This window comes from Electrona antarctica (genome assembly GCF_951216825.1).
Source record: "Electrona antarctica genome assembly, chromosome: 4".
NCBI lineage: Eukaryota > Metazoa > Chordata > Actinopteri > Myctophiformes > Myctophidae > Electrona > Electrona antarctica.
Genome location: NC_136809.1, coordinates 3,280,217 through 3,302,716, shown reverse-complemented (window position 1 = coordinate 3,302,716; position 22,500 = coordinate 3,280,217). Strand labels below are relative to the sequence as shown.

The 22,500-nt window shown below is 44.5% G+C and overlaps 1 protein-coding gene across 1 annotated transcript in view; it reads right to left on the bottom strand.

Moving 5' to 3' along the window:
- Positions 1-22,500, bottom strand: part of LOC306922070 (germ cell-specific gene 1-like protein) — a gene marked incomplete at both ends in the record, with an annotated part of 28,731 nt that overhangs the window by 604 nt on the left and 5,627 nt on the right. Inside the window, 3 exons of the mRNA XM_079499459.1 lie at positions 2,017-2,128; positions 3,443-3,595; positions 13,800-13,847. Of these exons, the coding sequence (XP_079355585.1) occupies positions 2,017-2,128; positions 3,443-3,595; positions 13,800-13,847 (313 nt within the window). The remainder of the gene's footprint in view (positions 1-2,016; positions 2,129-3,442; positions 3,596-13,799; positions 13,848-22,500) is intronic.

The following is a 22,500-nucleotide window of genomic DNA, read 5'->3' as shown; positions in this document are numbered from 1 at the left end:
AATAATATGTATGATTTTAATGACCTCTTTTTTTGAGTGGTGTAAACCACTCCTACAACTGGCTTTGTTAGTCTGTCTGTCTGTCTGTCTGTCTGTCTGTCTGTGCTCAAAAAATGAGCATGGTTGCTACGGTCACCCAGTTCACCCGGGTGTGATTTCATTATGTCAAACATTACGTCAGACCACAGCTGATCAGGCTATATAAGACCTTACACCACTCAGTTCACACGGGTGTGATTTTTTCCAGACAGCCAGAAATGTGTAGAACGCTCCCAAAAAAGATGTAGTCTCTGTGACACATCTAGGGGCCGCAATCTGCATTCAAAGATGTTCCTAGAAGCTTTGTCATTGGTCGAAAAAAAACCCGGTCGCAATGACTAACCAATCAGGAAGTAGACAGGCAAATCGACCAATGACAAAGCTTCTAGGAACATCTTTGAATGCAGATTGCGGCCCCTAGATGTGTCACAGAGACTACATTTTTGGGGGGAGCGTTCTACCCATTGCTGGCTGTCTGAATACCAAAAAAAAAGAAAAAAAGAAAGGTCATTACATTTTTGACATTATTGCTTATAGTAGCTTTAAGTATATGTACTTAGTTACTCTCCCTCCACTGGCTGTAGACACTTTGACCCTGAGCAGAAATGGTATATGGTATAAACACAGCTGTACAGAGATTAGTGTCAATCAGGTCACGTCCCTCCCAGCGCAGCGCGCATCGGGTCACATGACCCAACATCACTTCATCTCCTGTCCTTTTGACACTCCAAATGCGTCACAGAAATGGTACAACTTTTACTTTTTCAATGACTTCTGCTGTGTTTTACATTCGGTAGCTCAGTCAGTAGGCCTACGCACATTCTTCAAAGGGGTGAAATAGTACTATATCCTGTTATGCAATTTCAATCACATCCGTATCGGGGGCTTTGGACACCAAAGCCTTATAATCCCCCCCTCCCTAACACGAGAGCTATATACGTACGTACGTATGTGGTCTGTTTTCATTAGAGATGGTGGTGGTGGTGGTGGTGGTGGTGGTGTGAGGGGGGATTCACAGCACTGCTGTTGTTAGACGTCAGACAGACGTCTATTGAGTATTGACCATATTGAAGCGGTGGCCATTTTGCACTTTATTGTTATATGTCTTACTTCAGTTCATCAGAGTCATGACTCAAGTTTAGTTCCAAGTTTATTGGTCATTTAAAATAAACACACCTTATACAATGTATTCGGTTTTTTGTTGACCAAAAGGGAGTGTTGGCAGAAGCCTCAGCTTATAATGCCTGCCCTTTTAATATTCAAAATAGCTATAAAGTATGAAAATACAACTTGACACTGATGAAGACCGCATTGGCATGGCTGAGGGAAGTAGGGGTGCTTGCGGGGGCTGGAGCACCCCCCCCCCCCCCCCCCCATGCACAGCCCCCCCTTGGACAGGAGGGGGAAAATGATAACAGATTTCTGTTACAAGGCCTAATAAATATGCTGTATCACAGTTTCGGTGCCTTATCCTGTGTCAGTTTGCTAATGTGTGTGGAGAGGGAAAGTAAAAGCCACTTTTCCGCGCGAAAATGCACGGAAATGCGTGTGCACGAGGCGCATGCGCGCGCATTTTGCGGCCCGCGCTAACGCGCGTGCGACTGAACGCTCTGCACCTCCTACTGTAAATATCTTCCCGCGGCCATGCGCAAATAGGTCCAAACGTTAGTCGTTTGTATACTAGCACCTAATAAAAAAGGCGAGCTTGTAGATCGGCTATTTGAACTATTTTAAAAAGGTTTTTTATAATAGTAAAAAATGGCAAAATAGGTTTAGGGATAAGGGTTAACCGTTTCCGTCCATCCGTGGTTTTGATCTGATGGATATACTAAGCACTTAATTTCTGACTTCTCATCCGCCTGTTAAGGGGTGGCACAAGATCTAGCCCTCACTGTATGAACAGTTTAATTCCAAAACCAGCTAGATTATCTACCGTACAAAAGGACTCTAGATACAACATAAAGCAACGTGCCATACCAGAAGGACCAGCCGTAGTCCCAGTTGTAGGGTCTCCACTCCGGGGGTCCCAGACTCACAGTGGCCTGGAACACCTGGGAGTACATCATGTGAGCCACCATGCCCAGCAGACCTGCAGCGCACAGACACAAATAACAGGGTACAATTTACAATTTAGGCATTTAGCAGACGCTCTTAATCCAGAGCGATTTACATTAAGCAATAACAAAAGCATGGCATACGTCACATATATAAAAAGTAGTTAACACATGTATATTATACATGTGTACTATAAAGTGCTATGACTACAGAAAATGCAATTCTAGTGCTGTCTACGTAACAAGCTAAGCTATAAGTCTGTTTAAAATACTATTTAGTCTACATAAAGTGCTATCTAAGGGGCTAGGCTAGGGCAAGTGCTATGGGCCATGGTGGAGCGTCGCAGCCCCGCCCCCTCGAGAGACCCGGAAAATAATTCCCCGTTCATTTTCCTCATAGACTTTTCAAAAAGTATTTATTTAAAGACTTTTACGCCGCGGACAAAGACAACTCGAGTTGTGACAAATCATGACAATAAACACAACGTTTTGGGGCCGAACAAATAATTACAAAGAAGAAGATAAAAGGCAGGATACAAAACCAAGCTTGCAGCGCGGCACTCGGTGCCGCGCTGCAAGCTTGTAGATCTGCTATTTTTCAATAGCTAAAGTTTATAATAATGGATAAAACACCAAAAGGGGTTTCCCGCCCAGAATGGGTTCGCCATCATCATTCCTGATTCATTGTCCTGAAAATAAGACATCTGCCTGTTTTCTGTTTGGGAGACTACAGATGGAGAATAGCATTCTTGCTAAATCGTGTTGTGTTGTGTTCATTAAATATGCGCCGCTATGTCCCTAAACGCATAAATAAATGAACACCAGAGCAGAATGTGACTCATCATCACAGAACATCATACAGTACATTTAGTTCATGTTCTTCAGCAGACAGAATCACACATAGGCCTACACCCCCCCCCCCCCCACACACACACACACACACACTCGCTCACACATACACACACACACACACAACCACACACAACCACACACAACCACACACAGCACTGAAGACCTGAAGTGACACCAAGGTTTATACTAGCTTTGTGAATGCCCTACCAAATCGCCTATGGCTTTTCAGTACAGTATATGAACGCATTCATTCCAGTATTAATTTTGTAAGATTTGGTAAATTAATATATCCTCCTTTAAGTCGAATCTGTTGCAATCTGTTTGCCCATCCGTCCGTCCGTCCGTCCGTCCGTCCGTCCGTCCGTCCGTCGGCATATGGTATATGGTGGTATAAGCGACTGACCACTCACCCCAACTTTCTGTTTTTACTAACCACCGTTTCAGTGGCCGATTTATCGCCTATAAAACTGGAGTAGGAATAGGCCTTTCAAGCTTACCTGAGAGCACGGTGAAGATGGCGGCGAAGGCGTTGACCTTGAGGCCGTCGATGAGCGTGCTGGAGTGACCCAGCTCCAAACACATCAGGCTGAAACCCACCACCAGGAGGACGATGTACAGAACCTCAGAGACCACCAGGAGCCACAGGATCCCTGCGGAACACACACACACACACGCACGCACACGCGCACGCACGCACGCACGCACGCACACACACGCACACACACACACACACACACACACACACACACACACACACACACACACACACACACACACACACACACACACACACACACACACACACACACACACACACACACACACACACACACACACACACACCCCTTCATCGGTAGGTGTCCTTGGCTTTTAACAACAAGGACCAGGATGAGATGAAGCGTGCACAGCAGGAGCTTAAGCACCTGCTGTTTACATTTTTAAATAAATGTAATGGAGTAAAGGTACAACATTTTGATCCGAGACCATAAGTAAAAGTAAAGAACGAACAGAAAGAACAAATACCTCAAAAGTACAATACTTGAATGAATGTACTTTCCAACACTGCACATTGCAAATAAATATCCATTGCCGTCTGCTACAACATCTCCCTTGAGACCAAGGCAACACAAGTACACAACTGACTCTGCTACAACATCTCCCTTAAGACCAAGGCAACACAAGTACACAACTGACTCTGCTACAACATCTCCCTTAAGACCAAGGCAACACAAGTACACAACTGACTCTGCTACAACATCTCCCTTAAGACCAAGGCAACACAAGTACACAACTGACTCTGCTACAACATCTCCCTTGAGACCAAGGCAAGGCAAGGCAAGGCAAGGCAAATGGCTTCTTGGTTAGAGTGGGTGACAATGTTATCACACGTAAAGATGAAATTACCTACCTAGGTTCCATCCTGGAGGCTAATCTTTCCGGTGATAAAATGGCCACCAACGTAATCAAAAAGGTCAACCATAGAACAAGATTCCTTTACAGGATCTCCTCACTGGTCAACAAAAACACCTTGAAGACCTTAACAGGAGCCCTTGTACAGGGTTTCTTTGACTATGCATGCACCTCCTGGTACCACAGCACCTCAAAGGCCCTTAAAACCAGGCTCCAGACTTCCCAAAACAAACTGGTCAGGCTCCTACTTGACCTCGCCCCCCGAACCCACCTCACCCCTGCCCACTTCGACAGGCTGGAATGGCTTAGGGTCGACGACAGAGTACAGCATCTTGCAATGGGTCTGGTCCACAAGATTCGATACACCACCAAGATACCCATGTACCTGTCTAGATACTTCCTTAATGTTAACGAAGTCCACACCCACAACACCAGAGGGAGTGCAACGAACCATGTACAACCCAGATTCGGCACAAACAAGGGACTAAATTATTTTCGCTCCTATGCCACCAAAATGTGGAACGCCCTACCAACTGTCATTAAGACATGCGAATCCCTTGACTCCTTCAAAACCGCTCTCAAAGGGCACCTACGGACGGCTGCAATTCGAAACTGGCCCCTGTAAAATCGGAATCCCTCAAACACGAACGCAAGGACAACACAAGAGACGGTCGTGGCCACACAGCCAACTCAAGGTACGGCCACGGAGCCGACTTGGGGACCCAACACAAGAGGCGGTCACGGCCACACAGCCAACTCAAGGTACGGCCACGGAGCCGACTTGGGGACCCAACGCAGCTCCTCCAAGGAAAACAAACAAATTAACGGAGCTGAACGTGAATCCCCCCCACCCCTTTTTTTCCCTCACTGTATATGTTTCTTTTCCCTTTTTACCTCCTTTATGATGAATTCCTGTTCTGTCTATATAGAAGTGTCTATTTGTACGTCTATTTGTACGTCTCTAAATGTTTTTGATGATTTGAACACGGTGGACCCTATTGGAAACAAGTGTAATGCTTAATTGGGTCGTCCACTCACAGTTAACAGCCTTTGTATTGAGTTTGTGCTTGAAATGTACTGTAATTCTGCAAACTGTTAATAAATTCTTCAATCAATCAATCAAACACAAGTACACAACTGACTCTGCTACAACGCAATGCTGGAGGCTGTCTGGCTGCTTGTGAGGCTGTCTGGCTGCTTGTGAGGCTGTCTGGCTGTCTGGCTGCCTGGCTGCCTGGAGGCTGTCTGGCTGCTTGTGAGGCTGCCTGGAGGCTGCCTGGCTGCCTGGAGGCTGTCTGGCTGCCTGGAGGCTGTCTGGCTGCCTGGAGGCTGTCTGGCTGCTTGTGAGGCTGTCTGGCTGCCTGGCTGCCTGGAGGCTGTCTGGCTGCCTGGAGGCTGTCTGGCTGCTTGTGAGGCTGTCTGGCTGCTTGTGAGGCTGTCTGGCTGTCTGGCTGCCTGGAGGCTGTCTGGCTGCTTGTGAGGCTGCCTGGAGGCTGCCTGGCTGCCTGGAGGCTGTCTGGCTGCCTGGAGGCTGTCTGGCTGCCTGGAGGCTGTCTGGCTGCTTGTGAGGCTGTCTGGCTGCCTGGCTGCCTGGAGGCTGTCTGGCAGTCTGGAGGCTGTCTGGCTGCTTGTGAGGCTGTCTGGCTGCCTGGCTGCCTGGAGGCTGTCTGGCTGCCTGGAGGCTGTCTGGCTGCCTGGCTGCCTGGAGGCTGCTTGTGTATGAGGTCTTGTTCCTTATTATGTGAGTGTCTGTGGCTAATATTGTTGTTTTCCCCCATAGGCTTTTCAAAAAGCATTTATTTAAAGACGTTTACGCCAAAGCCAACTCTTGTCGTGACAAATTATGACAATAAACACAATGTTTTGGGGCCGATCAAATAATTAGTAAGAAGAAAAACAAAACAAAAAGTGTAGTATACCCTGCCTTTATTTTCTTGCTGTATTGATGTGGTAACATAGGAGAGAAAGCAGGCAAAAGTTGATCAAAATAACAATTCTTCTACATTCTCTAATTCTGTAGACTTCTTGAAAAATAAAGTAAAACACATTTAACAATGCATGATGTAACTCTTGAGAGGGTCCATTTGGTTTCATTTCACGCACTCTAGAGTTAAATCTCTAATAAGGGTCCATTTGGTTACCAACTCCCCCTCATTTAGCTGCATGGGGACCACCTGGAACCCCGTCAAGATAAGTACAGTAACTAACCATGACAAAACTGATCATTTTGGTCAAGAGCAAAAAAACTTTCATAATAGCAGTTTTCAATGTTCATCCCATGTGTGCGCTCATGGCGTTTTCGTTGGCTCGCGTCGGTAAAACTCCTTCCACACTGTCCTTCCACACCGCAAGGAAACAGTTTATTATCTCCGACAACGGCATGAACGGCCTTGTGAAGTTCCAAGCGATGTGACTGACTGTAAGCTTTCCCACACACGTCACACTGAAAGGGTTTCTCCCCGGTGTGGATCCTCTGGTGCCTGTGGAGGTTGGGCATGGTAGTGAAGTGCTGTCCGCACTGGGCACATCCGTAGGGCTTCTCCCCGTCGTAAATCAGCTGGTGTTTTTTAAGCGTGGAGACGCTCGGGAAGTATTTTCCACACTGGGCGCAGCAGTGGTGTTTCTTCTTGGCCGAGCTTCCTTGTTCGTCCACCTCTGGTAGGACAGGAGAGCCAGACTGATGATGAGACGCTGGATTGGAAACAAAATGAAAGGAAAGGTGGTTGATATAGGAAGAAAGACATGCAGAACTCACATTGCAACCTTTTAGATGTGCTAGGTCACTTAAGACTAAAGAAATACTAACAGCACTAATACAACCTTTTAGATGTGCTAGGTCACTTAAGACTAAAGAAATACTAACAGCACTAATACAACCTTTTAGATGTGCTAGGTCACTTAAGACTAAAGAAATACTAACAGCACTAATACAACCTTTTAGATGTGCTAGGTCACTTAAGACTAAAGAAATACTAACAGCACTAATACAACCTTTTAGATGTGCTAGGTCACTTAAGACTAAAGAAATACTAACAGCACTAATACAACCTTTTAGATGTGCTAGGTCACTTAAGACTAAAGAAATACTAACAGCACTAATACAACCTTTTAGATGTGCTAGGTCACTTAAGACTAAAGAAATACTAACAGCACTAATACAAATACTGCTCAGTTTTAATGCACTGCACTTTAGGATGTTATATTCTTCTTGTATGTATAGGTTACACTGCTGGTCCTGGGTTAGGGTTTTAGTTTTATATGTGCAAACACGTGAAACGACAAATAAAGTCAACCTTAAACCTTGAACCCTCAATCTTGCATTCAAGTGAATATTTGATTAAACTGTGAAGGAAAACAGAAATGATCTAAATCTAAATCTACAGCAAAGCAACTAGTCATTATTATAACAAAACAAAATATAAGATTGAAAACAAATAGTGAGAGATATAGAGATATAGAGATATAGAGATATAGCGTATATGTGACATACCATGGTCGCTGTTGTCCTCCTGCTCAGCAGAGTTGTGGTCGGTAGAGTTCATCTTCACCTGAAGTCTGGAGTCCACACCACGGTCAGATGTGATCAGAAATGACTGAGATATCCTGGAGGAGTTGTGGAGTTGTGGAGTTGTGGAGAAATGACACAGACCAACTCCTCTTATACTAGAGAGTGAGTGAGTCTGGGGTGAAACCACAGATGACGTCAAAGCGTTTGAACGACTGGCCAATGAGAACAATAGAACAATCTCCCCCATTAATCAAAAGTTAACATAGGCTACTGTGCTCCACCCCTCCCCCCCAGACAGGCTTCTTCTTCAAAGAGAGTGGTAACAACAACATTGCTCAGTTAGTTTCATTCTAATTTAACCTAACTCTATTCAATGGATATAATTCAGGGGTGCACAATTATGAAATTATGACAGATATCCGATCTCCGATTATTTATGATTCCGATATTATACAGAGGACCACAATGGAAACAAGTCTAGGCCCTATAGGGGCTTATTGGCCCAAAGCCTGTTAATAAAGTATTTCATCAATCAATAAATATCATATACTCTTTACCAAGTGTATGTTTTCACAACTGAATGAGACACACATTAAATGTAGAAAAATGTAAAGTTTATTTTTACTTAAGATTTTACATCATATTTGATTTGGCTTTTGTTTTAGACTATAGAGGTACTATAGAAACTTTTGATTCATATTGAATTCATTGATTAATTTTTACATTTTTCATTTAAAAAATGTTTTACTGGTGAAAACCGATTAAATAATCTGTATTATTTTGAGAGTTCCGATACCGATATGGCCGATTCCAATTATATTATGCATCCCTAGATATAACTCATGCATGGACATACGTACAGTATGGAGTACAGTATGGGATATGGAATAGTCATTTACATTGCCGTCCTCTATGGTGAGGAGTGGGCAACAAGGTGCAACGACTGACCAAATAAAGTGTTTGTTTTGACTTTGGGCAACTGGGGGCCCGGGGACCACATGCGGCCCCCAGCTCGCATGTTAATGTCAGAATACTGATATATTATTGATTTCAGCTGTTACAATTCCAAACATGCAAACATGACCCGCTTTTGTATGTCCAAATGTGTTTGGATTTAGTTCATAAAGTGAACTTAACTATAACGAAATTCATTTGAAATCTCCAAAACGAAATTGCCACATTTTTTTCAGGATTTCAATTCAAATATAGCAAAAATAGTGCTGTTTTGAGCTTGTAGATCGGCTATTTTTGCTACGACAGTAATATGCAATATGGCCCTCTGGAGCGAGTGTGGAAATATAGTGGCCCTCTCCATCGTCAACGTTGCCCACCCCCTGCTTTAAGACAAGGCCAGTGTGTTTGTCCGTCAATCACTATTAACCCATTCTGGGCGGTAACCCCTTTTGGTGTTTTAACTAAGCATTATGTTATACTTTAGCTATTGAAAAATAGCAGATCTACAAGCTCATAGCGCGCCACCGAGTGGCGCGCTACGAGCTTGTAGGTCTGCTATTTTTGAAAAATCGTGAAAATGCGGCACAAATCTTTGAATATATATTCTTTCAGAAGAACATGTAACATGTTAAGAACATGTAAATGTTGGTAGAAAAAGAGGAACCAGGTTCTCAGAGATATCAAAAGGTAATGATCATAAAAGGTGCTGACGCGGATCAAAACGGGATCAAGGCATATCATATAATAATAAACTTTATTTATAAAGCGCTTTTCCAAACAGAGTTATACAAAGTGTTTTCCAGTGGAATATAAAAAAGGCAATACATCAGTTTAGAGGAACTTAACTGGAATAAAACAACAGCAATAAAACGTTACAGCAGTACACAGAAGAAATACAATAAAACAATACCACATAGTGACGACCATACAATAAATCTAGGGGAAAGCCTGTGTGAATAGGTGGGTTTTTTAACAGTGATTTAAAAAAGCGCCACTGAGGTTGCGTCCCTCAGGTTATGGGTATAGGGCATTCCACAAACACTGAGGTTGCGTCCCTCAGGTTATGGGTATAGGGCATTCCACAAACACTGAGGTTGCGTCCCTCAGGTTCTGGGGTAGGGCATTGCACAAATATGGTGCCCATGGCTGTGAAAGCCCGGTCACCCATGGTGACTAGTTTAGTTTTCATGGGAGTCAGGAGAACCCTACCCAACGATCTGAGGGTATGTGTGTGTGTATATATATATATATATATATATATATATATATATATATATATATATATATAGGAAGGCACTAGTGGACAAGAGATCCAGTAAAGTAAGTCATTTTACAATTAGTTGCATGCTGAAAATAGCAGATCTACAAGCTCACAACGCGTCGCAGCGCGACACATTGTGAGCTTGTAGATCGGCTATTTTCAGCAAGTGATGACGGCATCCTTACGACGGCATCAAGGCCCGCCAAAATACATTTTGTTCGACTAAATCAACTGCAGATTTGGTCGACTAAAATCTTATGACATAGACTAACACTAAAACATTCCAGGTGACTAAAATGTGACTAAAACTAAATAAAAACTATTCAAGAGACCAAGACTAAAACTAAAATCAACACTGCTGTCCGCACTCTATCCTTTATAACTTATTATGGTGTGCACCCCCCCCCTCTGACAGGTATCACAGTGATTGATGCATTGATGCATCCATTGATCAGTCTTTTGATGCATTGATGCATCCATTGATCAGAGAGAACACTATAAACCAACGAGTTTGACACCATTTAATGTCCCAATCAATCAACTCAGTGCACATTTATTACAAACTCTTTGGAGTTCATCAAAGGGATCAATGAAGTGATCCGGCAGTGCTCCCCCCCCCCCCCCCCCCCCCCCCTCCCCCACAGACAGAAACTGCAATGGATGAATGTCAACATATATATATGCTCAAAGTTAGCTATAGTTCACCTTTAAGACCTTTTTGATTGATTGATTGAAATTAGCAGTTTGCAGAATTACAGTACATTTCAAGCACAAACTCAATACAAAGGCTGTTAACTGTGAGTGGACGACCCAATTAAGCATTACACTTGTTTACAAGAGGGTCCACCTTGTTCAATTCATCAAAACATTTAGAGACGTACAAATAGACACTTCTATATTATAGACAAAGAACAGAAATTCATCATAATGGAGGTAAAAAGGGAAAATAAACATATACAGTGAGGGAAAAAGGGGGGATTTTACGGGGGCCAGTTTCAAATTGCCGTCCGTAGGTGCCCTTTGAGAGCGGTTTTGAAGGAGTCAAGGGATTCACATGTCTTAATGACTGTTGGTAGGGCGTTCCACATTTTGGTGGCATAGGAGCGAAAATAATTTTTACCTGATACCAGATTCTACAAATGTCTTCTAAATCATGATAGATACAGAAAAACGTATGTTTCTACTGTCTATCAGTGGTTCTCAAACTATTTCATGTCAAGGAGCACCAGACTTATATGTAATTGCCCGCCGACCTATTTAATAATGTTGGATATATATTATGTATTTAAATATTGTAACATGGACCTAAAAACTGATACCAGCAGTTGGTGCCTCATGAATTACCGAAGTCTTATGGACAAACTGACTTTTTTGTTAATCATTTATTTTCTGAATATGTAAATTAATTGCGTTTGCACTTTCGTTGTGTTGCTGCTTGCAGCATACTGAAGGGGTTTAGCTGGTTGTGGTGTGTATCTACCCGGACAGGGGAGGATGTCGCACCGTCTGACAGTATAAATGTGACACGCCACTTTGTTTACAGCATTTACAACGCTGACGAAGGCCCCTGGCCGAAACGCGTCCGTCGTGTTGTAACCTTCCCATGTAAAGATGAAACAACAAAGTGCCTTAAAGGACTACTCTGTGAGTGCTGGTATTCTCCTTCTTCTAAATTGCCCGCCGACCCCCATCTGAAAATATGTTGTTCCAGGGACCCCCCCCCCCCCCCAGAAGTGCTATCCTAACAATCATTGTAAAACGTACCTCTGTACTAATTGCAAACTGTTAAAGGACCACTTCACCACTTTTAAACCTATCTTCATATAATAGGTCCACACTAATAATCATGAAAAAATGGCTCATAGGAGGGCTGTGGGCAGTTCAGAAACCGTCTTCCAGTGACATCATCGATGGGGAATACAAGCTAATAGAAACTGCAGGCTTTCTAGTCCTGAAAAGTTGCAATGCGAAAATGGAAGCAATCGTTCTCACGATAATGAAAATCTAAACATTTTTGTAAAAAAATCTTGTTTCAAAAATAATCTGCCTAAGTATGATGTCACTGGAAGACAGTTTCTAAACTGCCCACAGCCCTCCTATGAGACACAGACTGAGTAGAAAAAAATCGTTCCATTTTATCATGATTATTAGTGAGGACCTATTATATGAAGATAGGTTGAAAAGTGGTGAAGTGGTCCTTTAAGTATTCAATCAATCAATGCACCAGTTGAGTTAACCCGTTTTAACCAGTGTGAATTGAGTGGTGCAACTCCATGTGGGGGTCCCCGGAATTTCATAGGAAATCCATAGGAGCGCACCCAGGGTGCCGGCCCGCGTCCGAAACGGTCGAGAAATGACAGTTATGTGGGGGAACTAGAAAGGTCGCAATTTTAAAAAATTGCAAAGTGTGGTTGCCGCAGTGGCTTACATAGGCCCCTCCCACTGATATTGCCAGCCAATTACAATGTCACGTCACCCCTGCGATCATGCGTAAGTAATTCAGAGGGGATTTATCCCCCAAAAATCATGTTTTCGCGACAAATGGTTACATTTTCCGCATTTGCGGCGCCCCCTATGGATGGAAATGGAATTGCTTTTGTCTCTGGGTTGAGTAACCCACCCGTGACAAGTGATTCAAATTTGGGATGGATTGGACATTCCGTTCGTGATTTGTGGCGTTTTTTGTAAAGTAGGCCCCTCCTGCTAACTTCGGACGACGATTACGGCCGAACGATACACACTATAAAAATTCCGCCGTTCGAGTTTTCATCGGAAAGGTCTGGAGATCATGTGTACAGATTTTTGTGAGATTTGGACAAAATCTGTAGAAGGAGCAGCAAAAAGTGTGTTTTGGAGAAAATTCAAAATGGCGGAAAATCTATCATGACGCAAATGGGCGTGGCCTATATGGGGAGATGCGTCATGACCCAAGGAAGCCAGGGAAAAGGATATTTTGATTTTACGACCTACGGTTCAAGAGTTATAAGCCAAAACGTAAAGTGGGCTGTTATAGCGCCACCATGAGGCCGACCGATAACATTATAAGTTAATTAATTTTAGTAATTATTATGAACCTACCCTCCACGTTTTGTAACTATAGTGCTTACAGTCTCCGAGGAAAAAATACTTGAATGTGAGAAAATGCGAAAAATCGCATTTTCCCATTCATGTCAATGGGGAAATTTTATTCACTAATAAATTAATATCAATTAAACTATACAACATTTCTCTTAAAAAAATACAAGCACATCCTTCCCGATGAAGCCAGTCAATTTGAGATATGGCTCAAGTGCGTACAGTCAAAACTGTGGGAGGAGTAGTGCGTCAAACAAAAGACTAATCTTTGGAATAATAATAAAGTGTTACAAGTACTATAGTCTGGTTGCCCTTTGGGCAACCACACTAATTAGCAGATGCAGATATCTCTCTCTCTCTCTCTCTCTCTCTCTCTCTCTCTCTCTCTCTCTCTCTCTCTCTCTCTCTCTCTCTCTCTCTCTCTCTCTCTCTCTCTCTCTCTCTCACAATTAGAGGAAAAACAGTGCAACACTATCTCTCTCTGTTTCTAGCACAACAGTGCCACTTTTGCCCCTACTGGTACCCTAAACATACAGTAGGGACGGACATAGGGATGGACATACAGTATGGACATAGGGACATAGGGAGGGACATATGGACATAGGGAGGGACAGACATTGCTGTTCAAATGTCCTGAATCACTCACCTTTCTCGGACGCAGGGGCCAAATCGATGAAGCTCCGGCATGCCTCGCCTGTAATGGCAGCAAAACAGAGTTAGTCACGACACAGTGCAGGATATTATAGTTCACTGGTGTCACAGCTCAGCAATATGATACACTCCTCTACACTGTACAATATTATACACTACTCTACACTGTGCAATATGATACACTCCTCTACACTGTAAAATATGATACACTCCTCTACACTGTACAATATTATACACTACTCTACACTGTGCAATATGATACACTCCTCTACACTGTAAAATATGATACACTCCTCTACACTGTAAAATATGATACACTCCTCTACACTGTAAAATATTATACACTACTCTACACTGTAAAATATGATACACTCCTCTACACTGTAACATATGATATACTCCTCTACACTGTAAAATATGATACACTCCTCTACACTGTAAAATATGATACACTCCTCTACACTGTAAAATATGATACACTCCTCTACACTGTAAAATATTATACACTCCTCTACACTGTAAAATATGATACACTCCTCTACACTGTAAAATATTATACACTCCTCTACACTGTAAAATATGATACACTCCTCTACACTGTAAAATATGATACACTCCTCTACACTCTGTCTTCTAGTTGAGCTTTTAACCCATTTAGACCTGGGAACGATTCTACAAATGTCTTCTAAATCCTGACACTTTTCTGAAAAACCCATGTTTCTATGTCAGTCTATGACATTTTCACGTCAAGGACCCCCAAGATTATATGTAATTGGCCGCGGACCCCCATCTGAATATGTGTAGTTTCAGGGACCTCCCCAGAAGCAAACATTTGAGTTAGAAACGTTCATTGTGAAAGAAGATATTCAAAGTTCTGCGTCACATTATCACGATTTTGCAAAAATAGCAGACCTACAAGCTCACAGCACGGCACTCAGTGCCGCGCTGTGAGCTTGTAGATCTGCTATTTTTCAATAGCTAAAGTATGACATAATGCTTAAAACACCAAAAGGGGTTCCCGCCCGCCTAATGAGGCCAACTCCTTTCACCTGGGTCAGGCTCTGCCAGTGGGCCTAATGAGGCCAACTCCTTTCACCTGGGCCAGGCTCTGCCAGTGGGCCTAATGAGGCCAACTCCTTTCACCTGGGCCAGGCTCTGCCAGTTAAAAATTTAAATCCTTGTTGCTATTCATGTCCTCACTCCTCACTGTATTGCCTTTTCACTGCTATCCTACTATAAATGTGCCACGTCTCTGCGTGCGTGCGTTTGTGCGTGTGCGTGGGCGTGTGCGTGTGTGTAATGCACACAGAACCGTTTGACCCACCGACTTCACATTTGACACACGCGATCCTACACCCCCACAGGGAGTGCAGTGCCCGGTATAGAGTCGGTCGGACCCACGGTTCTCCAGAACCACTACAAAAGGCTCTGGTCAGGCTCTGCCAGTGGACCTAATGAGGCCAACTCCTTTCACATGGGCCAGGCTCTGTCAGTGGGCCTAATGAGGCCAACTCCTTTCACCTGGGCCAGGCTCTGCCAGTGGGCCTAATGAGGCCAACTCCTTTCACCTGGGTCAGGCTCTGCCAGTGGGCCTAATGAGGCCAACTCCTTTCACCTGGGCCAGGCTCTGCCAGTGGGCCTAATGAGGCCAACTCCTTTCACCTGGGCCAGGCTCTGCCAGTGGGCCTAATGAGGCCAACTCCTTTCACCTGGGCCAGGCTCTGCCAGTGGGCCTAATGAGGCCAACTCCTTTCACCTGGGCCAGGCTCTGCCAGTGGGCCTAATGAGGCCAACTCCTTTCACCTGGGCCAGGCTCTGCCAGTGGGCCTAATGAGGCCAACCCCTTTCACCTGGGTCAGGCTCTGCCAGTGGGCCTAATGAGGCCAACTCCTTTCACCTGGGCCAGGCTCTGCCAGTGGGCCTAATGAAGGCCAACTCCTTTCACCTGGGCCAGGCTCTGCCAGTGGGCCTAATGAGGCCAACTCCTTTCACCTGGGCCAGGCTCTGCCAGTGGGCCTAATGAGGCCAACTCCTTTCACCTGGACCAGGCTCTGCCAGTGGGCCTAATGAGGCCAACTCCTTTCACCTGGGCCAGGCTCTGCCAGTGGGCCTAATGAGGCCAACTCCTTTCACCTGGGCCAGGCTCTGCCAGTGGGCCTAATGAGGCCAACTCCTTTCACCTGGGCCAGGCTCTGCCAGTGGGCCTAATGAGGCCAACTCCTTTCACCTGGGCCAGGCTCTGCCAGTGGGCCTAATGAGGCCAACTCCTTTCACCTGGGCCAGGCTCTGCCAGTGGGCCTAATGAGGCCAACTCCTTTCACCTGGGCCAGGCTCTGCCAGTGGGCCTAATGAGGCCAACTCCTTTCACCTGGGCCAGGCTCTGCCAGTGGGCCTAATGAAGGCCAACTCCTTTCACCTGTGAAATTTCCAGCCTCTGCCTCAGCCAATTGAGGCTCAACCAATCAAGCTCTGCCCGTGAGCCGAATAGAGTGTATGCGTGTGACATTATCGTACCTGGAAGTTATGCGGGAACGCCCACTGAGTGGCAAAAAACTACTTTCTGGCCTTGACAGGCTACAGCCCATTCATCCAAACAGAAAAGTCCTGTCTGATTGCATTAAACAATGTTAAACTCACCAACATTGCAGGCTTGCAGCTGTACGAAAAGCTTGAATTATCCTCTTTCTATCTGCAAAGTTTTTGTTTCATAAAAATCCACCATAGAAACGTTATGAGCTACTTTCTGTCAAGAAATGCCCTGCATTTGATTATTTTTGTATAAGTGTCAGAGTTTGGAAGTGCTTGTTTTCAATGACTTGCATTGTCCGCCCTGCGCGCGCATCTTCAAAATGGCCGCGGTCATTGTGTGTTCGTGTCCCAGAGTGTTGTTGCGGTAGCAACATCAGCTAGCGATCGAAACGGATTAAATGGATTAAACAATTCAAACCCGAGAATCTCGCGTTTGGCGGAGAACGAGAGAAAAGTAGGTTCTCGTGTTCCATGTGTCCGGCGGGCAGACGGTTAAGTAAAAACCAATGAGTACTGTTTCCAGACGCTGCTGTCATGTGTCAACCAATGAGAGTACAGTTTCCAGACGCTGCTGTCATGTGTCAACCAATGAGAGTACTGTTTCCAGACGCTGCTGTCATGTGTCCAAACCAATGAGAGTACTGTTTCCAGACGCTGCTGTCATGTGTCCAAACCAATGAGAGTACTGTTTCCAGACGCTGCTGTCATGTGTCCAAACCAATGAGAGTACTGTTTCCAGACGCTGCTGTCATGTGTCAACCAATGAGAGTACTGTTTCCAGACGCTGCTGTCATGTGTCAACCAATGAGAGTACTGTTTCCAGACGCTGCTGTCATGTGTCAACCAATGAGAGTACTGTTTCCAGACGCTGCTGTCATGTGTCCAAACCAATGAGAGTACTGTTTCCAGACGCTGCTGTCATGTGTCCAAACCAATGAGAGTACCGTTTCCAGACGCTGCTGTCATGTGTCATGTGTCATGTGTCCAAACCAATGAGAGTACTGTTTCCAGACGCTGCTGTCATGTGTCAACCAATGAGAGTACTGTTTCCAGACGCTGCTGTCATGTGTCAACCAATGAGAGTACTGTTTCCAGACGCTGCTGTCATGTGTCCAAACCAATGAGAGTACTGTTTCCAGACGCTGCTGTCATGTGTCAACCAATGAGAGTACTGTTTCCAGACGCTGCTGTCATGTGTCCAAACCAATGAGAGTACTGTTTCCAGACGCTGCTGTCATGTGTCAACCAATGAGAGTACTGTTTCCAGACGCTGCTGTCATGTGTCCAAACCAATGAGAGTACTGTTTCCAGACGCTGCTGTCATGTGTCCAGAGTACTGTCCAGAGTACTGTCCAGAGTACTGTTTCCAGACGCTGCTGTCATGTGTCCAGAGTACTGTCCAGAGTACTGTCCAGAGTACTGTTTCCAGACGCTGCTGTCATGTTTCCAGACGCTGCTGTCATGTGTCCAAACCAATGAGAGAACTGTGTCCAGACGCTGCTGTCATGTGTCCAGACGCTGCTGTCATGTGTCCAGACGCTGCTGTCATGTGTCCAAACCAATGAGAGTACTGTTTCCAGACGCTGCTGTCATGTGTCCAAACCAATGAGAGTACTGTTTCCAGACGCTGCTGTCATGTGTCCAAACCAATGAGAGTACTGTTTCCAGACGCTGCTGTCATGTGTCCAAACCAATGAGAGTACTGTTTCCAGACGCTGCTGTCATGTGTCATGTGTCCAAACCAATGAGAGTACTGTTTCCAGACGCTGCTGTCATGTGTCATGTGTCCAAACCAATGAGAGTACTGTTTCCAGACGCTGCTGTCATGTGTCATGTGTCCAAACCAATGAGAGTACTGTTTCCAGACGCTGCTGTCATGTTTCCAGACGCTGCTGTCATGTTTCCAGACGCTGCTGTCATGTGTCCAAACCAATGAGAGTACTGTTTCCAGACGCTGCTGTCATGTTTCCAGACGCTGCTGTCATGTGTCCAGACGCTGCTGTCATGTGTCATGTGTCATGTGTCCAAACCAATGAGATGTGTCCAAACCTGGTAACGTCTGTCCCAACAGCCAGGAACCTTGGTGTTGTCCTGGACAGTCAGCTCTCGTTCAAAACTCACATCACAGCTGTCACTCGATCCTGTAGGTTCACACTCTATAACATACGACGAATTAGACCGTTCCTCACCCAGGAATCATCCCAGCTCCTAATCCAGACAACAGTCCTGTCAAAACTTGACTATTGTAACTCTCTCCTTACTGGCCTACCGGCATGTGCACTGAAGCCTCTCCAACTGATCCAAAATGCCGCAGCTCGCTTGGTCTTCAACCAGCCAAAATTCTCACATGTCTCCCCCCTGCTCCGCTCCCTGCACTGGCTCCCGGTCGCTGCCCGCACAGAATACAAAACTCTGATGTTGGCATTTAAAGCAACCAAAGGTATGGCTCCCCCATATCTTGCCAGCATGATTGAACCCTACAAACCCTCCCGCGCACTCAGATCAGCCAACGCAGGGAAGCTGGAAGTACCCTCACTAAAAACGCCGGGACAACGCTCCACACGTCCCAAACTCTTCTCCCTTCTGGCCCCAAAACTGTGGAATGCACTTCCCGTTGCAGTCAGAACTGCAGCATCAGTCCCAATCTTCCGCCGTAGTCTGAAAACCCACCTTTTCAGACTCCATCATGGCCCATAGCACTTACCCTACCCCCCTTAGACAGCACTTCTTAGACTTATATAGCATTTGAAACAGACTTATAGCATGTCATGTAGACAGCACAATAAGTGCATTGTATGTAGTCATAGCACTTCATAGTATATATGTACAGCATAGTATAGCATATATGTGTAGTTTATATGTATAGTGTCATTATATAGATATGTTCTAGTTATAGTTTATATGTATAGTGTCATTATATAGATATGTTCTAGTCACGTTCTTAGCTTACGCATGTTTCGCGATAAATGCATTTTTACATATGTGATGTATTCCCATGCTTTTTGTTCTTGCTTATTGTAAATCGCTCTGGATTAAGAGCGTCTGCTAAATGCCTAAATTGTAAATTGTAAGAGTACTGTTTCCAGACGCTGCTGTCATGTTTCCAGACGCTGCTGTCATGTGTCCAGACGCTGCTGTCATGTTTCCAGACGCTGCTGTCATGTGTCCAGAGTACTGTCCAGAGTACTGTTTCCAGACGCTGCTGTCATGTGTCATGTGTCCAGCTGGATTACATTTGTTGCAAATGGTATAAACTCTAATCAGGTAGAGAGAATGTGGCAAAAGCTGTTTTAGAGGAAAAACTCATTAAGGCCAACGTTACATAATGGTTATTAACTGAAGCTCTCTCTCTCTCTCTCTCTCTCTCCCTCTCCCTCTCCCTCTCCCTCTCCCTCTCCCTCTCTCTCTCCCTCTCCCTCTCTCCCTCTCCCTCTCCCTCTCTCTCTCTCTCTCTCCCTCTCCCTCTCCCTCTCCCTCTCTCTCTCTCTCTCTCTCTCTCCTCATCAAAGCTCTAGACTTGGCAAAGTGGAAGCTTCATATTACTGAGCTTTTCCGGCGTACGCCTTGATAGTTGACGCATTTAGACCTGACGTCGAAATTTAAAAGATCCTGACAGTTTTCTGACAAACCCATGTTTCTGTGTCAGTGCAGACTCTCAATATTCCATGTCAAGGACCCCAAAAATTATATGTAATTGGCCACCGACCCCCATCTGAAAATGTTGTTCCAGGGACCCCCCAGAAGCAAAGATTTGAGTTAAAAACGTTCGCTGTGAAAGAATATATATATAAACAAATAGCAGACCTACAAGCTCGTAGCGCGGTACTCGGTGCCGCGCTATGAGCTTGTAGATCTGCTATTTTTCAATAGCTAAATTATAACATAATTGAAAAATAAACAAGAGATGTTTGATAAGATATGGGGACGGTTTATCCAGTATATTACGGTTAATGATTTATCTTATTTAATGGTGGAAACTGAAAATGTTTAATTGTATTCTCTGCAGCTATTTGGTCTTGTGGCCATAAGGACTCTGTTGTTGTTACCAGTGCCCTTATTTTATTTTAATATACTGTATTTATATGTATGTACTGTATGTTTGTTTTGTTTTTGTTTTTGGTTTTTTTAAGTAATTGTATTGTCTGATGTATTATGTATTGTTCTGTTGTATTGTCTGTTTGTAAAAAAAGAAAAGAAAAATGCAATAAATATATTGTTAAAAAAAAGAAATTACAACATAATGCTTAAAACACCAAAAGGGGTTCCCGCTCAGAATGGGTTAAACCCAATGTGTTGAACTATAGCACACCTCACACACAACATAGCCTACCATACCAAAACACTTACTGCTACAAATATAGTGCTGCACAATTCATCGAAAAAAGGTTGCAATCTAGATTACGTCGCAATCTCAATTCCTCCATTTGAGCAAGAATCGTGCAGCACTAGTTTGGCTGTCCAATTCATTTCAGTTACTCTTGTGTTTTTTGCTACAAGAGAGAGAGACTTTAAGGCCCAATCAAACCACACCAATACAACTACTCGCAACTCCTTACGACAACTACAACTACTCGCAACCATTATCCCCAATGGCAGTGGCAAGGAGTTGCATTATTGGTGTGACATGCCTTAAAAACCGATTAGTTGCGAGTAGTTGCAACTGGTGTAGCCTCGGAAACCCAGACGTTTTTATTTCCAGGGAGAAAAACAAAGGTCTGGGACCGAGTCCACTTCAATTCGCCATAGGCCTACAGTAGCGCACACGGGGAGGCATACTATGGTCCGACGGAGCTTTGGTTGGAAGGAGCATTGGTCCGAGGTGCGCTGGGGGTCGGGAGAGGGTTGGGGTTAGGTTTAGGTGTGCTGCCCCGGGGGGAGGTTAGGGTGAGGGTTTGAGGTAGGTTGTCGTTCGGACCAATGCTCTGTCAGACCAAACACATGAACCCCCGCAAACGTCGATCACTCTCTGCTGATTTCTGATCGTCTGCACCTTTGTTAAATTGACGCACACCCGTACACACACTCCTCTCTCTCTCTGTCGCTCAGTCTAATTAATTAGTCTCATGTCGCGCAGCTGCGTCTAGATTCTCCCGGCGGATCCTGCCGGGAGCTGCCTATGCCATAGAAAGCATAGGTGGACCCCAGGCTACAACTGGTGTGGTTTGGGGCTTAAAGGCGTAGTGCAACGGAAATGGTGGACATTTTATTTTGAAGTTTCAAACGGTTTCAAGTTGAAACACCGGTCTGAAGTTTCTGAACCAATCAGAGCGTTGCATCCCTTCAGGCGATGGGACGGTAGCTAGGGACGGTAGCTATGCTATATGCAGCGCACGGTGTGTGTTTTTTTACCAGTCAGATAGACGGCCAGCTGTACCAGTTTACTGTTATGTGGCTTATTTCTACCCTATAATGTTTTGAGATACATATTTTAGCGTGATGATTAAGTTGAAACCGAGTAATACACTGTCTGGATGTTATCTTGAATGGGAATAAAAACGGAGGATTTCTGTAATCAGTAGCAGCTGTGCTGCCAGTGCTGGACGGATGCGGAGATATGGGGAATTAAACGGGTGAGCTTCATTTTTATTGGCTTTTATCTATGTGGGCCTCGACACGTCATCACGCAGCACGTTTTCGTTTTCAGGAAGTAATACAAAATATATTTGTATGGACTTTTGATATAAAAACACACAAATATGAGAATTTGCCCATTTTTTTTGGCATCCATTGTTAGGTATGCCCATATGATGAACACGGATATGGTCTAAAAGTGTGAAAAATAGAGGTTTAAGTCGAGCACTTTGATGTTGTCCGTTTAAAAAGCCACAGTAGTTATGGCTCCACTGTGGCTCCAGGCTCCAGGTGACACATTTTGAATGTAGTTCATGTTCAGCAACTACAGACTAAAGACAATGCATATTTCCATGGAAATAATGAGAATCGTGATCTCAATTCTTCGAGGTTCACATTTTGAGCAAGAATGGTGCAGCACCACTACAAAGAGGTAAGTATGAATTATTGATTCTGGGATATTTAAAATGGGGACATACTGTAATAACTGTATACGTTAAAACATTCTGGAGTTGAAATCAGGTTGGTAACATCACTGCAAACTGTGTGTGTGTGTGTGTGTGTGTGTGTGTGTGTGTGTGTGTGTGTGTGTGTGT